Raw genomic sequence first — 19,719 nt, 5'->3', positions numbered from 1 at the left:
ATAATAAACACGTGAGCAAGTCTAAATACATGACCCTTAAAGCTAGCATTGCAGACCTCTCTACATTGGTGGAATTAGTAAGGAAAAAAAATCTTTCTGACAGCACGGTAGCTAATGGACTTCTACAACTCTGCTAATGTAATCTTTGAAGTGTTATTCAAATACAACTAGCTGTATAGTTATTTTATGCATTGAGATACTGGTTGAAGACATTAAATTCACAAAATATCAGTCATACAAGATTCAATGAATTGTACAAATCACTTTAAATAATTAGCATACATACAAAATCTGAAAAATCAATGCTATACATGATAGAGGATCAGCATGACATGTATATGATCAAGGATATGTCACATCATGTATTATGAGTAGAGAACATTGTTGTCACCACAGCTCACACCGATCATCACTGGGATACATTTTTGAGCCTTTGGAACACTGAAAAGCTTCAGTGAATTCCTCACTGTTCACCAAAGTACCAAGCACACTAAATCAGGGAAAATTATCACAGCACACATGTGTATAAGTAGTGTGGGTATACTTACCGAATTGGTCCTGGACTATGTGGATCTGTTTTAGTAGACTGCTCTAGTGCAGCGTCTGTGAATAGTGAGCAGTACAACTGTGGATGAAAACACAACAATCAAACTGGGTACACAGTACAAAATGACTATGCACAACTAAAATCTGATTTTAACACATGCACATGTACATATGTATGCAACCTGAGCAAAAGACACGAAGAATAGTTGGTCTTCACTGAGTCCTTTATACTTAATGGCCTTAGTACCATTCATCACATTCTTGTATGCATGATATGCAGTGTGGACACCACCATTATCAGCAATGTTCTCACCCAGTGTGAGCTCACCGTTAATCTACACATATAGTTAGGTATAATGGTATGTTATTCACACTAGCCTTATCACCTTAACATCCAATAAGCTATACTGATCATACTGGTCCACAAAGCATTGAGTACGGTTTTGAAATTGACGAATTGAATTGTCTGTCCACCATTTCACACGATTACCATTCTTGTCAAACTGCTGACCTATAGAAATATATACACGTATTATCTGTGTCTCATGGAAATGGGATACCTTGATCATCAAACCCATGGGTAAGCTCATGACCAATCACTGCTCCAAATGCTCCATACAACAGAAAACTATGACAAAAACAAGTACAGTAATCACAATTCCATATTGTACACTCTAAGCTAATTAGTCTCTTACGGTGGCCAGGTAGCTGCAATAAATGGTGGACGGAGAATTCCAGCCAGAAAAACTACATGTGCACGACGACAGCAATTTTCAGCAAATCAGTAATACTACAACAGGGTCTTACCAAACTGGTTAAACTGAGGAGAGTAATACGCATTCACTTCAGTGGGAGCATCTAACCACCTAACAGGAATTTTAACACACATAACAGGTACACATCAAGTCCATACTGTGTCTTATCAGTAGGTTTGCTGTAAGATGAAACCATCTGTTGTATTTGAAAATTTCTGATTGCAGCACCGATCTCAAAAAAATTAGATCTTATGCTAATATCCAGCTATAATCAATAACATACAATACAACATTAACTGCATGTGTGAATTTGGTGGGTCTCACCTTTTCATAAAATTTATCAAGTTTGCTGTCAATCTTGATAAAATCTGGGTAGGCAATCTGTCTAGTGATGGCATTAACCTAATTGTTTTATGTAAACTAACAACAAAACCATTTCCATTTTTTGTATACCTTTTCTGCACATTGATCCTTTGTGGGTTGATCCAACCAATCCTTTTCCATTAGTCTTTGTACAAATGCTTTCTCTATTTGATTTGCAGTTTCATTTACCTTTAGTATAAAAGATCTGCTAAATACACTTCCTTACAAAAATTACAGAGATAAGATAATATATATATAAGGTCAAACTCAAGGCCATGCATAAAAATACTCAATAGAAGGAGCAGAGAAATAAACACCTTAACACAGAACAGTGATGAATCTGGGAAAGGGATGCCAAGGCCTTAGGGTCTCTTGGACCTCCTCATTCTGGCAGAGTCTTAACATTAAATATCTCAGTTTATCACTTCAGGGAATAGTTCATATACAACTGATAGTGACAAAATAACCATATGTATTAAACACCACTAAAAATGGTTGTTGACATTAAAACTGGTATTCTGTAGCTAGCTTTGGCAAATGTTCAAATCATTTTGCAAAGGTCCTAACCCAAATTGCAAGATTCAACAGTGAAACGATAAATGCTGTGATAATATTTTGCTTATCTCGTGCTACAACTAGAAAAGTAAATCCCCCTCCCCCTATACTTTTAAAGTCTGCACCTACCACTACTTAAGATTGCTTATTGCAATCGAGGGAATTTGGTTGTGGTTAAATTTTAACTTACAAGCCTGCATATTTGTATTAGTTTAAGAACATCTACATCTGAGTACTCACAGTGTCAATCAAATTGGTTGTTACAAATTCCTCCACAAAGGGTCTGGCTATTGCCAGTGGCATGGACTGCTCAACAAGTTCCACGCATGGTAGATTATCAGAAGCACCAAGTTTCGATGATTTTGGATATCTAAGCTTGCGGAATATGTCCCAATCAAAATCATCCACAGCATTTGCAAAACTCAATTCTTTCACCAGTAGTTGCCATTTGGCATAGTTGACAGCATTACTGTTTAACACAAGCTCATCAAATACACAAACTAGATAACTCAAGCAGCTACAAACAGCACACATACACACACCCAATGGATGATCCAGCATGAAACATTTAGAGCAAATTCACACCTCTCCCCAATTGAAACTCTATAAGGGCTATGTATGCATAGTACTATACATACCTTGTACAGAGAAGCTGTACGTATGTTATGTTAGCTTTATCAGATAAAAAGGGGGCATAGACCACAACCTTCTCCAGGACATTCAGCAGTTACTAAACAATTCAAAATACACTCAAGATACTCTAACAGTGCAGTCATTGGTCAGGTGCTCAATATTTAAATCATTGTCACTGAATACACTGATGTTTAAATCACTCAGATGCACTAGTGATATTGGATATCTCAATTGAGGTACATGGAAACTACTGTACAGTTTAAGAATTCGTCCCAACCACCTGTCCACCCCATTCCAGCTCCTGTGCTGTGGCATGCACACTCGCGCGTTTGCGAGCAAGTGCGCGCGCACACACACACACACACACACACACACAATAGGTAGATCCAGGACGGGGAATTTGAGGCAAATGCTCCTCCTCTGCTTAGGAAATGCTATGCCAGTAAGACCAATTTATTAGTGAAGAAATATGACACATTAAACATTTTAATGTTTTAAAAACTTCCTTTTACTGCAAATTCACCTGAAATCAAACTCAAACTATCAACCCAGTATCTTCGCATGTACTAAGTACAACCAAATCATGTAGCAGGTGTTTAAGCCTTTTTTAAGACTTTATGACCTTCTGCAATGACCAACATTTTTTTGAATTCTTGATTTATAATCTACCTAGTGCATATATGCTTAAACTTACAGCCTCATATGCCAATAACATTTTGTGGTTACAGCCCTACAAAGTAGCAACAACAGAAAAATCAATTTGTATAGCAAGTATATGGAAAGTGAATTACAGGCGCTTACTGAAACGGTTGTACCTTACAAACACAATGATATATAAAGTTAAACTTTGCACTATTGTATTTGCCATGAACTGGGGAATCGGTTGCTGGGGAAGTGTTTCCTTGTATCACCTTTCTTCAATACACGCAAAGGTGAAATCAGTGAAGAAAGATCAATCACGTACTATCGCTTTGATGTGATGTAAAAGAATTTCCATAGCTTACTGCAACGAAACAAAAATTTTCAAACTCCTTTTGAGTAGGCAAATAAGATAACATCCAGGTTTTTACAGTTCTTTCACTAACAACAAAGTATTCAAAATATCTATAGATTTTTTTAATAATACACAAGCATTTTACCCATTGTAATCAAAGCTTATACTGTAAAACTTAGGTTTGTGTGATTGTATGTTAGGTATTTGCAGATCTGGTCACAAATGGTAATGCAACACAACTGAGAGGAGATTGTTTGCTGCTATATGTGTATTCATCAGCTATAACAAACTGTAGCTAGTATATCTTCAGAGTGGATTCCCCTTTTAATGAATGGTGTGGATCTCAACTGGTTTGTGCCCCTCCTTCTGGATTCACCCCTACACACACACTGACGCATTCACAATGTGCTGCTCTTGACATTAAATGTCCTCCCATATATGTTAACTCACTCAGTGACAGCAAAATCAAACAATCTGAAATATTTCAGAGTTTCAACAATCACAACACTGTCTTCAGTAAAATCACCACTAAATCCAGCTTTACTGAAATATGTGTTAAAGTACTTCACCCAATCCTACCAAGTGAAGTAACAGTTATAATGATGTCACCAATCATCACCTACCATATGGAAGAGCTTTGATAACTCCCTTAACCTCATTGGATTGTAAAGAACAGACAAATTACGCTGCTCTGCTTCCGTCAACCAATACTATAACAATGCAACGAGCCATAGATTAGTAACTAAACTAATGACCTAATTACCTGTGCAAGGGACTTCTCATAGTAAACAATGCCATTGGCTATATCATAAAAATCAGCATGATCATCAGAGAGTTCTGATAGTAATCTTTTGATAGTGTCAATCAATTCCTCTACTGCCTATTACAATACACAAAATCACACTAACATGAAAATATAGCTTGACAAAAGGTTTCCCCATTACTAATTGTACTGTGTAAGAATTTCATTCATGAAACCAAAGATTTGTTGAAAATATGAAACCCTGGGTCCTACTTGACTTGTTTATTAAACAAAGGTAAAAGTTTAATCCACAACAAAAGTTTGACTACATTACATGATTTCTTTTTCCAAATCATCTTTCAACTTTTTGGCCAAAATATAAATAACAGACATGACACAAAATAATATGAAAGGAGAGTATTATCTTAATACTGTATATAGTCCTGTAATAGATGATTATACAGAAGTTAAATGGCTACTTTTCTGTGTAGTGTAGACTGGCTATAATATTTTAGAATTTAATAACAAAGATCATTCTCAGATGTAACGGTGTGCATTCAACTTGGCCAGCAAGAGCAGCACTGTTGTATTAAACAGCATGACTGATAATCTCAAGGGTAACTCTGCGAGCATGTCTGAAAAACTAACAATAACAGACATTGGAGTACCACTTGGAATTTTCAACAGCATCCCGGCCATGCGTCACCATGTTAACAAACAAAACCTGCCTTTGAGCATTGAGTGTTTTGTAATTGAAGGAGCATTGTCCATTATATATATATAAAGAACGTCGTGTGGGAGGATTAAAGTAAAAAAAGTGTTCTATATTTGCCATACAAGCACAAGTGTTCTATATTGGGCAGTTACAGAACACTTGATAGACCCACAGTTCTATATCAGGTAGTTATAGAACTGCCAGGCCTATTTGCAGGCTGATAGCCTACTTTGAGTGAGTGATCACTCACTCTTGGCCAGTATAACCAGACAGTCTAGATTGATAGCCTTTACTGTGCTGGCTGACCAGTCAGCCCAACCAGTAAGAGGAGAACCACTGGATTTAATTTATAGACACACTTTAAGATTTCGATGATGGTTGCTTGTGGTCAGCAGGACTACATGGCATTAGATAATCTCTTGTAATTACTCTTTATATGATAAATCAAAAAACCCCTAGCATAGGAGAGGAATGAAAATGATTGAGACATTGAACTGTAGGTGTGAAGACATTATATTAGTTACTTTACTCCAGGTACCTTACAACACTAGGACAGCATGTTAGTATTCGTGCACAAAAAAACACAAAGTGAAGCGTTTTGCAGTATTGAAACAATATACAGCTCTATCAGACCACTAGGTTATTAATGTGACATTATCTAACAACATCACCTTACATGATTATTGCTTTACAGAGTGCACCCTGGCCAGCCATTCACCCTTACATTTAAGAACTTCAAATTTATGTACCACAGAACCTCAAAATTAGGTGGAGACATCGGGGAATGTATCCTTACAATAAGCCTATGTATCAATTTTTCAAGATGCGTCATTTAACAATTTCCACACTATTAAAAAGGAATGCATAGATTGTTCTACAAGGTGAGACCAAGACAACTTAGCATGAAATGAAAGTGAGTGATGCCTTGGAGAAGGTACAAAGGAGGGCTACTTGCTGGATTTTGTTTGCCTATAGCAGTATAACTGCCACGCTGAACCATCCAGATGGCCAACTTTAGACAAACAATGTCTCTTTGCCAGACTCTCAACATTTTACACAATTGTTCATCACCTGTCTGCTCCACAAATACTCCACCACCAGCTGTTTTACATGACAATATCATCCACTACACTTTACAATTCCTCCTACCTTCTACATGTACAGCTTCTATCCCAGTGATTCGAATAATTTACCCACAGCTGTGATTGAATCTGGTTCGATCAAACAGATCTCCTATAAAGTCTTATACTATAGTACAAATTGTATGTATTTTTGGACTGTACCCCTGGGTATTAACAGCATCTTGCTGCCTACCCAGTATCCAAATTTAAATGAGTGGGATAACACACAATGGTCTCTGCTAAGTAGTGCCATATACACTTAATTAAGACTGTCAGACTCACGTCATCATCTTCATATGTATCGGGAGTAATAAATGATAGCCCAGAGTGTTGAATCTGCACAAAAAGTCATCTCCACATAAAGTCTTATTGTATGCAACACACAATATGTTTAAGTTCCTGCTTACTTTATATAAATGGAATGGAATGTAATACAGGGGTGGATCCAGGAGCTGGCAAAGGGAGGAAGCTAAGTTGTAGGTGGCTAGGAGAATACTTGCTAATTGTATTTTGAAGAAGCAAATAATCACCTCTTAGTAGTACAATTTTTACCAGTTTGGCCTTTGTAGAAGTCTTACTAAAAGCTGTTTACAAGGGTATGAAATGTCAAACACAAACTATTATTTTTATAAGCGTTTAGTACGGACGAAGGTGCTAGTTTGCAGTACAACAGGTGATTTGACTTTGATTTCAGGTGAGTTTATACCTGTTTTCATGAGATCTTGGCTGACATAAGGTTTAGTATTTCAATCAAAAAGTATAATGGATGGCTACTTCACAAAGGGAGGGGGAGGGCATTAATTTGCCCCAAATGTCCCATCCTGGATCTGCCATTGTTATACAATATTTTAATGATGAATACCTTTATCACTGGCTTGGATGAGTTGTAGTCATCTGGTAGCACGTCAAAAGCAAAATAAGCGGGACTTCCTAAGAAATGATCATCAACAAGGTTGCCAAAGTCCCACTGATCACCAGGATATATTCCAAGATCTGCCCAGCCTCCAGCACTAGTCATAAAAGATCTTAAGTGACTTAGCAAGTTATCTTGGATAAAAGTTGAATTGGTGCAGGCAGAGAAAATATATTTTGACTTCTTGGTGGCATCAGAGTCACTATCATTAATAGAGCGGCTAAGATAACGGTCCAGGTGGTACCAGTTGTCATAAGCTAAAGCATAAAACGTTCCCCATTCATTACGACCATCCAAGGTGTTAGATGATAGCCATTTTCCACAGCTGTATTCAAAGAAATTTTCACATGGGTCAACACTCTTGTCAATGTAAACCAAAACTGTAGAGTTACACGCTCCTTGTATATCACAGTCGTCATCGTTATTAGCGTCATCGTTATTAAAGAAGTGTTCATAACCAAAGTAGCCACCTACACCGAGCCCTATAAATAACACTAACGTGATCACGAGGCATATGAAGACCCCAACTGTTGCTCTGGATCTCCTCCTAGGCCTTCGCTGGGTGAGTAGAGGAGTGCTGGAATCGTTAACAGTTCCATATTCCCGTGTTATATCTGACAATGGCTTAGACATCACCCTTCACAGCGACACGTGCTCTAGACCGGCATCCACGAGGAAACGACTCGGAAATTTACGAACGCACAAATTCTTGTTGTTTTTTTTACGGAGTGTCTATGTCCACCGGTATACCGGTGGATGTAAGAGCCACCCATCAGCTATTGACACCGATGTGGTATTCCCCAAGCATTCGACTTTAGGGGACGCGTCTAGTAGTGCCCCGAGCATTCGACTTTAGGGCACGCGTCTAGTAGTGCCCCGAGCATTCGACTTTAGTGGACGCGTCTAGTAGTGCCCCGAGCATTCGACTTTAGGGGACGCGTCTAGTAGTGCCCCGAGCATTCGACTTTAGGGGACGCGTCTAGTAGTTGCCCCGAGCATTCAACTTTAGGGGATGTGAAAAGTAGTGTTAACGTTAGGTTAGGGTCAGGGTCGGGTTCAGCTTTGGTTCCTTCTTCTTAATATACTATAGTACACCTTTGTGGTTTGCTACTAGTTCAGTGCATTTATCAATGTAGAAAACAAAGAAAGCAGGTAGCAGGGGCGGATCTAGGATTTATAAAGGGGGGGGGGGGGGGCTAACTCAAGGTACTAATCTCTTGGGTAGAGATGTGTGAAGCATGCTGGAACTAGGGGGGTCTGGGGGCATGCTCCCCCAGGAAAAAATTTGAAAAATAGATGCTAAAATATTGCAATTTGGAGACATTTCCACATAAAATTCATAATATTTTCTGCCTGTAGATATTTTATATACTGCCTTTAGATTGTAGGTATGGCTCTCTGAAGCATTTTGCTAATGGAAAAGTTTGGGTAGGTTACAGACAACCAAGTACATGATGCACCCCTCTCACAATTGCACAACACTGCATGTTAGAATAATAATGTTGAAAGTGGAAAATTTTGAAATTTGAACAATACAAGATTGAATCTGAGAGCATTTTCAATGGAAATTGTGTACCTGAATTAAGTATTGCCATACATATTAACTACACAAGTAGATGAATGAAGCCCTTTAAACAGACCAATGCACTTCATTGTATACATAGGTGCAGGTAGATTTGGAAAAATTCCATAACAGAAATAACTACATGTTTCCAGTGAATGTTCTATTAGAGTAGTTAGCTGACTGCTCTATTAGAGTATCTCGATCTTGTACACCTCCAATGCTGATTCGAGTCCTTGTTGCATAAACGTTAGCATAAATCCACTGATAATACCTTGGAAAGATGTTTATAAGGTGATTTTATGAATATTTGTATTATTAGTGATCATACAATTATGCTAAGACAAAATTTCATTATAATACTCAGCATATTGATCAAGTAAAGCCTAAATATGAAGGTGGGGCTTCAGCCCCCAAAGCCCCCCCCCCCCCCCCTGGATGGCAGGGGCGGATCTAGGATTTATAAAAGGGGGGGCTAACTCAAGGTACTACTAATCTGTTGGGTAGAGGTGTGCAAAGCACACTTCCCAGCATGCGAAGCACACTTCCCAGCATGCGAAGCATGCTGGAACTAGGGGGGTCTGGGGGCATCCCCCCCCCAGGAAATTTTTGAAAAATAGATGCTAAAATACTGCAATTTGGAAACATTTCCACATAAAATTCATAATATTTTCTGCCGTAGATATTTCATATACTGCCTTTAGATTATAGGTATGGCTTTCTAAAGCATTTTGCTAATCAAAATGTTTGGGTAGGTACAGACAACCAAGTACATGATGCACCCCTCTCACAATTGCACAACACTGAATAGGTGCATGTTAGAATAATATAATGTTGAACGTGGAAAATTTTGAAATTTGAACAATACAAGATTGAATCTGAGAGCATTTTCAATGAAAATTGTGTACCTGAATTAAGTATTGCCATATATATTAACTACACAAGTGGGTGAATGAAGCCCTTTAAACAAACCAGTGCACTTCATTGTATATATGTATAGGTGCAGGCAGATTTGGAAAAATTCCATAACAGAACCAACTACATGTTTCCAGTGAATGTTCTATTAGAGTAGTTAGCTGACTGCTCTATTAGAGTATCTCGATCTTGTACACCTCCAATGCTGATCCGGGTCCTTGTTACATAAACTTTAGCATAAATCCACTGATAATACCTTGGAAAGATGTTTATAAGGTGGTTTTATGAGTATTTGTATTATTAGTGATCATATAATTATGCTAAGACAAAATTTCATTATAATACTCAGCATATTGATCAAATAAAGCCTAAATATGAAGGGGGGGCTTCAGCCCCAAAGCCCCCCCCCCCCCCCCCCCTGGATCCGCCCCTGACATGCATCTACAAAAATAATTAGTTCATACATGCAGCATTATGTAATGCATGGCACAATACATGAATATTCCTACAACAAAAATCAGCACATTCATTATAGAAAAATACTAACATCAGAATTTGCAGCTTGCTGATGTTAAACAAAATCAAAATATGCATATATAGCCCTAGCTCTGAGTCTGATAGACCAGGGCTATGCAATACTGCATCATCATGATTGATGAATGATTATCATGATGCAGATGCAGCTATATACTGCTATGCTTTAAATGCAGCAGTCAAATGGTGTTGAGTTGATGAGCTGACAACTAGTGTTGTTTTAGTAAGGACTTTTAGTTTTAGTTTTTTAGTTATAGTCATAATCAGTTTCGTCAATAATTTTAGTTTTAGTTTTAGTAATTTTTCTTAATTCCTTTTAGTTATTGATTTAGTTATGGTTATATTCTCTGTGTTATTTTAGTTTTAGTTATAAAAATGTGAAAATCTTTTAGTTATAGTAACTGTTATAGTTTTAGTAACATTTCTAAAAACGTTTTAGTTTTAATTACAGTTTTAGTTGCACATAAGAAAATCTTTTAGTTTTAGTAATCTTTTCCAATTCTTTTTGGTTTTAGATTTAGCTATGGTAAAATATTGTGTTGCATTTTAGTAATAGTTTTAGTTAACCAATACATATTTGCCTTACTAAAAGTATTTTTAGTTTTAGTTATAGCTAACTAAACCACCATCAAGTCACAAACTATAGAATATATTGATGTTTGGATGTTACATATAGCAGTACAGTTTCATTCTGTGCTTTGGTCCACCTGAAGAACATATGTGAACGTATATGTGCAGTGGTCTGAGCAACAGTGTGCATGTTGTTTTAGTAAAGAGTTTTAGTTATAGTTATAGTCATATACAGTGGAACCTCCCTTATCCGGACCTCTATTATCCGGGCACCTCCATTGTCCGGACACCTCCATTGTCCGGACACCTCCATTGTCCGGACACCTCCATTGTCTGGATAGCCCAAATTGGTCATGTGGCTTGTAGTTTATTAACCATAATGAAGTTTGGTTTAGATAAAAGCACAAGGAGGGAGCCTAAAGGTTGCTGTTTACCTGTTTGGTGGCTTGTTTATTCTACTACTAATAACTACCACTTGGTTGCTAGGTGATAATGCATTTTTACAGCCTGGACAGCCCAAATTGGTCATGTGGCTTGTAGTTTATTAACCATAATGAAGTTTGGTTTAGATAAAAGCACAAGGAGGGAGCCTAAAGGTTGCTGCTTACCTGTTTGGTGGCTTGTTTATTCTACTACTAATAACTATCACTTGGTTGCTAGGTGATAATGCATTTTTACAACCCAGGGGAGTGACCATGCATGACTGCTCTGTAGTGACTTCCCCTCTGTCTACTAAACTGCATAGCACTAACTGATAGCAATAACAACATTACTTGTATATATTTAAGTTAGTCACTTTAGCATAATAGCATGTTATTCTTAGTTACGGACATTTCTGAGATACAAACAGTATAGTATATGTACCAGACCGCCCGGATAAGAGAGGTTCCTATGTAGCTAGTTTCTTCCATAGTTTTAGTTTTAGTTATAGTAATTCTTCTTAGTTATTAACTTAGTTATGGTTATATTATCTTTGTTATTTTAGTTTTAGTTATAGTTTTAGTTAAGAACATGGTCCTGTGCATGGATGTCCAGGAGGCCTGTCATTCCATCACTATACTTCACTCCATAAAATTTCAACATCATTTACTCATACAACAGCAAATAAAATAATGTTTTGCAGTATCATTCATGATTCACCACTATAGCTGGCATGCACACATGCAGACTAATGAATTCTGCATGCGTCTTTTCATTAATTCACCTACACAAATGATCACATGCATGACACAATGTATCTATATAAGCATCATACTGTAATAGAGACTTATGCATGGGAAATCTATAAAATGTCAGTTAAGACATGGAGCAGCTGCAGTATGAAGGGTGATTAGTGCCATAATTATGCCATATATTTACATTATTGATCATGGTGTGGTGGGCTGTAGGGTAATGCTGATGTTGCCTATAATTACAACCTTGTTATTATTAATAGTGTGATGCTTCCATTGCATGTGATATACACAGTAGTTGTCATCATGATAAGTATGTATACTTAGATATAGACTATATGATACCATAATCATGCAGCATTGCCATTATGACATTGTGATATAGACATTTACCATAATGACATAGACATTTGCCATTGTGATATAGACTTTTCCATAATGACATAGACCTTTGCCATTGTGATATAGACTTTTACCATTATGACATAGACCTTTGCCATTGTGATATAGACTTTTACCATTATGACATAGACCTTTGCCCTTGTGATATAGACTTTTACCATTATGACATAACCCTTTGCCATTGTGATATAGACTTTTCCATTATGACATAGACCTTTGCCATTGTGATATAGACTTTTACCATTATTACATAGACCTTTGCCCTTGTGATATAGACTTTTACCATTATGACATAACCCTTTGCCATTGTGATATAGACTTTTACCATTATGACATAGACCTTTGCCATTGTGATATAGACTTTTTCATTATGACATAGACCTTTGCCATTATGATATAGACTTGTAATAATGTGATATAGTTAGCTACAGTGGTAGATCTTGGGGGAGGTACTCCAGCAACCAATTATTTACATACTTGATAATACTATCTAATAGAGCAGTCAGATGTATATTCTTCTATCACAATTAAGACTATTTTAACCAACATCTATTTTAATTATACCTAATAGCAGATCTAGAATTTTACAGAGGGGTGCTAACAAGTGCATTTAAAGTAGGGAGAAGAGGTGGTAACTGGTTGATACATCTGCTAGTATATGCATTATGCAAAGCACAAGGTCCCGAGCATGCATGTATGCTCTATCTCAAGGGGGCCTGAACCCTCACTCCCACAACATTTTTTGCAAACTTAGACTTCTAAGATACATGCAATTTGGTAACAATTTGACTGAATTAGTATAAGCATATTGAGCTATCTGATCCTGCCTGATACATGGGAAATACTTTGTAAAAGGCTGCCTGAGCACGACTGGCTGTGGTGTAAAATTTGCAGTGTAGCTATTGGTGTGGCTAGCTATATCCATACACAGTGATAAGTTAGTTTCAAACTTTCAGTGTCATGTACATGCAGATTGAGACTGACCTTTTTATTTTAATCTTCACATGCATGAATTTGAAGTAATACATGATTTATGATATCAAGAGTTAGCTAATAATAGTAGAGGGAGAGTACTGTTCTCTCAGTGTACAATCATCACATTTACTTGTAAACATTTTACACCTCTGAAGATCATTTCAGTTATTCAGGCCTATACAGTGTTAGATAATTAAAACAATCTTCACCTATAGAGAATACTACAAATTAGCAGAAAGGATTTCTTTGAATTTCTCAGGATGCAGTGTTACACACTCTCACCACCATCAGAGTGTCTAACTACAGTATGGGAGTGAGTCACTCTCTCAGGATCATTTTATAAGGCCTATACAGTGTTATACCTTCTCTCTTCACTATTATTAACTCTTGATGATTTATACTATAATACTATCAAGAGTAAACAATAAAGAGAGTGTTTAACTTCATTGTCTCACTTTTATTATTTACTCTTGTTAAGTTATTATTGATTTGCATATAATATTACTGAGTAAAGGCTTCACTGCAATTGCAAATAACACCACAGGCTTCTCTTAGAAGGAAGGCTGACCTCATCAACAGTTCTTTGGAAGCAGGATAGTGGTGTACATATGTTCAAGAGTATTTTACTCTTGATATGATCAGAACTTGCAGCAGTGCTTTTGTACAGACCATATAATTATACCACCATGTAGTCACTCTCCCCTATGAATATATTAACTCCCGATATTACCTGTATTGATCATGTCGCAGTCTAGTAGGAAGAGTTCACTAAATGAAGATTATATAAATAACTATAAAATACAATTAATAAAGAAATTTGCTGTGTAACACCATAAATTTGTTATCCTAAGTATATATCATACTCATACTTCTGAACTCTGATTTGCTGTGATCTTGCATTATATAATAATATTATAACATAAGTATCTTAACTTCTATCATTAACATAACATTGATTTTTAGGTTATGAGTGTACATAATGCTACTATGCAATAGTTACAGGCAGGATTGCATTTATGTACTCATTTTTGAAAAGGACTTAAGATATGTCAACCTAAAAGCTTTACCTAGCACTAAAGGATAGCTACGTAGCCTTGTAGGCATACATTTATTTTGCACATCCTTACATGCATGACTTTATTGTCGTGTACTGCAGAAGTCCCTATAACATAGCTAAGGTGTACACAATAATAAAGCCACCTCATTGTTGACAATGTTGAGGCCATTTCTTCTTGATCTCATGCATGACTGTAGTATTCTAGTACCATGTATCAGTACTATCGTTACACAGTGGAAGAGTAAAGGAGAATAGTTTTATATATGAGATTAAGTTGGAGCTGCACCAAGCAGCCACATAGTAGTACATATGTTTAAAATTTTCAGGCCATATTCTACATTTAATTGGCTTCATTATACAAGATTCAGAATCAAGATATCAGTTCTATTGATAAGACCTGCTATGTGATAGGGGTGTAGTTTTTGCCATTCTTACAGGCCACAATGGTTACATATAGTTAAAGGATGTGCTGATAACAACACAATTTAGCATTACCCCAGAACACTACCCTATAAGCATGGAATGATCACTCAGGAACATACATGTACTGTAATGTGTGAATTGCAATATACATGTAACTCATTCTACTATTACTTTAACTATAAATATTCTCTGTATACATTTTAAGTAGTTAAATTACACGTAGGCATCTCTTATGACTATCAATAATGTTAGTTGTTAGTCCATAATCAGTTCTTCATCTTTAAAGTCAGACAGTTGGTTGTAAAAACTGTTGAGAAACATACGAATTGTCAACATATGTGCATATGTGACTGTCTCAGCAAATTGCAGTCTAGTTTGCAACTAAAGCATGCAGATAAATAGCTTAAAGGATCATGTACAATGCAGTAGGTGTAATCAAAATCATCATTTCTTCATTTAAAATTCCTTAATACTTTGTTTGCACAAGTATAAATGCAGGTCTAAAACTGTATATAACTTGGTTGACTTGTCAATTCATAGTGAGCATTATAGGCCTATATATGCAAATGAAAGTTATGGCTACAAATTCAGTTTTCAGGGCAGTTGCTGTACAAATAAATTTTTTCTATGTCTATTGTATCTAGCACTATAATTCCAAATCTACCTACCTCAATAGGTCTTGTGGAGGAGGCACCTTTTTAGTAGGATTTTAGGTGTTTTAGGGAACTACTTTATTAGGATATATTGATCTCCTTTATATTAGTATCAAGAATCTGTAATAGAGAGGACTCTTCTTTATTATGGACTCTTGTTAGTATCAAGTAGATGGAGATGTACATAGGAGGATCCCTCCTTCTAAGAAATCTTTGATCAGCAGTGACCACTAACACAAGTGTGACTGTCGTATTAGGATGACTCCTCTATTGGGGTATATTGATCTTGATACATTTATAGTCAGGTGGTGTGAACAAAGGGTAGGGACGTAATCAGTGCAAGCTGATAACTTGGAATTCCTCTTTGAATAGCAATAATTGCAAGTAGAATCTGGTGGAATTGTAGGCATAGCTAAGGATTTGTACACTCAGCCATTAGCTGTAATAAATCAGGACAACTATTGCCCATGTTTGATGACAGATATTCCCTCCATAATCTGTTTGACAAGGGCTACAGTCTCCTTCCCACTCCTCCATAATCTGTTTGACAAGGGCTACAGTCTCCTTCCCACTGCCCAAGCAATGGCTGAAACTTTGATAACCTATTTTGGACACTGTATACAATGCTGAGACCAAAAAAAAGTGTGAATTACATAGGTGGATCATCTTTGTTGAGATGGTCACAAATATGAAGCAACTTACAAGCAACCATCTGAGATGTACTTGTGTAAAGATGGTCAGTGATAAAAGGTAATACACCATGCATTATGTACTCATCAGTGGCTAATGCAATAGACAAATTTCAAAACAATGAAAATTCGACCGTTGCCCCTAGCAACCTAAATTTTACATTATTTATAGGTGTCAATGTCTTAAATCACTTCTCCAAGTTTTAAAAAGATAGCATAAATAAGTCATGGCAATCACAAAAATGAGGTATTTCAACGTATGCAAATTCTAAAATTAAAAAGTACATATATCTCAACATTACATAATTTGTAGGTGTGAATGTCAACAATAATCTCTCCAAGTTTATATGGATAGTGTATATAGGTCATAAGATATGACATTACTTGAATCCCCTGATTTGTGTGATTACTGAGAAGGGGCAACTGTTGCCCCTCTCATTGACAATGTTTGGGAAAATTGCAACTTCAAAATGTAATATCTCATCATTCTCATAGATATTACATTTTGAAGTTGCAATTTTCCCAAACATTGTCAATGAGAGGGGCAACAGTTGCCCCTTCTCAGTAATCACACAAATCAGGGGATTCAAGTAATGTCATATCTTATGACCTATATACACTATCCATATAAACTTGGAGAGATTATTGTTGACATTCACACCTACAAATTATGTAATGTTGAGATATATGTACTTTTTAATTTTAGAATTTGCATACGTTGAAATACCTCATTTTTGTGATTGCCCAGAAGGGGCAACTGTAGCCCTCTCACATAGATATGTATGGGAAAACCACAAATTTCAAAATGTCATATCTTATGACATATATGTGCTATCCTTTCAAAATTTGGAGAAGCTACTTTAGGCATCATCACCTAATAATACTGGGAAATTCAGGTTGCTAGGGGCAATGGTTATTTCTGTATGCTATAAAGCCTTATTATGGAATTTGTCTATTAACAACTGCAATGTAACTATTAAACCACAAGAGTTAATTATACAATCTCTTCCTTCCCAGCGATGTTGCATGTCCCTTGGATCAGAGTTCAAAATAATTAAAGGGTAGTCACTTCTACAGGTTTTGTGCCAGTGCTTGAACCTAGGATAAAAATGCAATTAAGTGATCAAGGGTCTAGTTAAAGCTACATATAAAGCAGCCAAGTACTGCCAATAACAGGTGATCAAGGAACTTTATAATTTCCAGATCATTATAAGACATTCTGCTTAAAATATCAAGCACAGATTTTAGCTGAAATCAAGTGATCAAAGTGAATATTAACAATCAAATGTCTTGATTCCAGTTGCATGCCTTATGATGATGAATACCCCTTGTAACCCTATGCAAAGATAACAACACACTATTATATAGTTTAATGTTCATTATTTTGATCATAAAATTAAAAGTACGGATATAAGTAATCCATAACTGAATTTGGAATTAAATGTCCACAGGTATATCTTCATGTGCTTAGGTGATCTCCTTGTTTCAATTCTTTGTATTTCTATGATCCCTGATTGACCTCGTTTTCTTTGCACATACTTGTTTGCTTACTTTTGAATAATGTGATTATAACTGGTACATCTACTTATACCATATCAAAATAAACAATAGCACCATATGCAGACTGTATGTTTTCAACTGAACACACACACTCCCTCCAACTATCAATTACTACTGAAGAGTAAAGCGGTCATTATGCTTCAATTTCAGCTATGTGTCAGCCTGTTAAACTGCATTACAAATGAAGAATAGTGTAAGGAGCTCTGCAGCTACTATAAAAATACAGATGATTCCCATTACAAATGTAGGAAACCATCACAAGCTATCACAAATTGACACCTTGTGCAGTCAGCAAAAATTAAATGGGACAAGGAAGACAAAGGTAATTAATCCCACCATGCATAGTGCAGTAAAGCACCTGTCAAGCTGAAGTGATGCCTATACTCACAGCAGAGAAAAAGTCAGACCAAAGCCTTAGCTGTAATTTAATTACAATTGTCTGAAGCATCGGATAGTTAATCAGTAGAAAATTTCTGTTAAAATGTACCAAAAATTGTAGCAACTTATAGGAAGTGTTTAGGTTGTGCTGAAGGTACGTTTAGGCTTATTAATACAGGACTATTACAGGTACCTAACTGATAGTCAAGATGCCATGAAATTATTGTGTTGCTGGTTTCTGACCATGGTCAAGTGTTTTTTGTAAACCTCCTTGATCCCTAATAGCTATACTGCACTTATATTGTTGTGTATGCTCCAACCCAGCGGATGAGTTTGGGTGACCAGACTTTTATTAAAAGCACTTGCAAACCATTTGACTAAAATGCCTAATGTCATGAATGATAGATATTTTATTTATTTTTTCTCTGCGATTCACCATTTGACTAAAAGTCACTTCCATACTTAATCTCATAAATAATTGTCAGTTTTATATCTGAAGTATTCTTTTTACACAACAATAGCTTCCAAAGTCCCACTTGAACCTCACCTGTAATGTGTGAGGGCATTGAGACATGGACACCAATTACCACCAGGTCTAGCTAGCCTTTGACAGCACAGCTAGGTGGGCTGCTTTTCCTTTCCTAGTTAACACCAACTCCCCATTATAACAGCTGGGTAGAACAGAGCAATGTGATATGTGAGTATAAAATGTCTTGTTCAAGGAAACAACAAGCAATCACAAAACATCAAACGTAAAACCTTTTGATTACAAAATTTAGCACTCAGATCATGCTGCTTCTCTCTCTCTCTCTCTGACACACACACTGACACACACACACACACACACACACACACACACACACACACACACACACACACACACACACACGCACACACGCACACGCACACACACACACACACACAATCAAACATCAAAGCAAAGCCTTTGATTACTATAAAAATTAGCAGTCACACCTACCCAGTGAACCAGCACTGGGACACACATATAAGTATGCACATATATGATACTTATAGCTACTCACACAAACACATACATACACACACTACTTGTACACATCTTACTTAGAAAGTTGGACTGCCAATGCTGTCGCTGCTGCTAGTGGTATTGTCACCATTACTGCTCATGCATCTTCCATTCAGGTTACTGTCAGGAGGATGGATTACATATATATACACACTACACCACACACAGAAGTTTTGTATGACTTAAATTAGTTTGCAACTGTGAAGTCAAGAGTTCTTTTTTAACTACTGCATGTAAGGTATGCATGCACTATTAGGTTACTTTAATGCTAATATATATTATAGCAATATTAATGAATCTGAATTTCCAAAATGGAAATGATTTACATACATACATGCATAACCTACAGTTGTCATATATATGCAATAATTGCATGGATGGTGCTATGGTGCCATGCACAAATTTGTTATAAAAGCATCATGGCTAGACAAGTAGTAGGGTTATTATT

The 19,719-nt window shown here is 36.5% G+C and overlaps 1 protein-coding gene and 1 long non-coding RNA gene across 4 annotated transcripts; both read right to left on the bottom strand.

The window, feature by feature from the left end:
• Positions 1-212: 212 nt before the first annotated feature.
• On the bottom strand, positions 213-8,035 carry LOC136242743 (endothelin-converting enzyme homolog). Of its 2 annotated transcripts, XM_066034199.1 has the most exons (16): positions 7,287-8,035; positions 6,707-6,760; positions 4,610-4,726; positions 4,470-4,556; positions 4,297-4,421; positions 2,460-2,688; positions 1,755-1,853; positions 1,626-1,703; positions 1,460-1,566; positions 1,354-1,412; positions 1,242-1,293; positions 1,107-1,174; positions 933-1,057; positions 729-881; positions 549-625; positions 213-490 (listed from the first exon to the last, which is right to left on the bottom strand). In XM_066034199.1, exons 1-16 carry the CDS (start codon positions 7,968-7,970, stop codon positions 388-390), a joined length of 2,217 nt encoding a protein of 738 aa, XP_065890271.1. In that variant the 5' UTR covers positions 7,971-8,035; the 3' UTR covers positions 213-387. The 2 variants fall into 2 exon arrangements, with proteins under 2 accessions (XP_065890271.1, XP_065890272.1); XM_066034200.1 differs by lacking the exons at positions 6,707-6,760; positions 7,287-8,035 and adding an exon at positions 6,375-6,400.
• A 7,050-nt stretch (positions 8,036-15,085) lies between these two features.
• LOC136243295 (uncharacterized) lies at positions 15,086-19,392 on the bottom strand. 2 transcript variants are annotated; one of them, XR_010694827.1, is made up of 3 exons: positions 19,310-19,392; positions 18,774-18,897; positions 15,086-15,253 (listed from the first exon to the last, which is right to left on the bottom strand). It is a non-coding gene; the product is annotated as an uncharacterized lncRNA (long non-coding RNA). The 2 variants fall into 2 exon arrangements; XR_010694828.1 differs by lacking the exon at positions 15,086-15,253 and adding an exon at positions 16,977-17,386.
• Between the last annotated feature and the right edge of the window lie 327 nt (positions 19,393-19,719).

The sequence above is a fragment of the Dysidea avara genome, chromosome 13 (genome assembly GCF_963678975.1).
Source record: "Dysidea avara chromosome 13, odDysAvar1.4, whole genome shotgun sequence".
Classification (NCBI taxonomy): Eukaryota; Metazoa; Porifera; class Demospongiae; order Dictyoceratida; family Dysideidae; genus Dysidea; species Dysidea avara.
The sequence above is the reverse complement of the archived record's forward strand: the minus strand, read 5'-3'. Positions and strand labels throughout refer to the sequence as shown.

Excerpts from the sequence above, each read along its gene's own strand:
- LOC136242743 (XM_066034199.1), bottom strand. The coding sequence starts at position 7,970 with ATGTCTAAGCCATTGTCAGATATAACACGGGAATATGGAACTGTTAAC. Across the intron at positions 4,422-4,469 it reads TATCAAAGCTCTTCCATATG|GATTGGGTGAAGTACTTTAA; the intron begins GTAGGTGATGAT and ends TTCACTTGGTAG. Across the intron at positions 1,854-2,459 it reads CAACCAATTTGATTGACACT|GTAAATGAAACTGCAAATCA; the intron begins GTGAGTACTCAG and ends TTTATACTAAAG.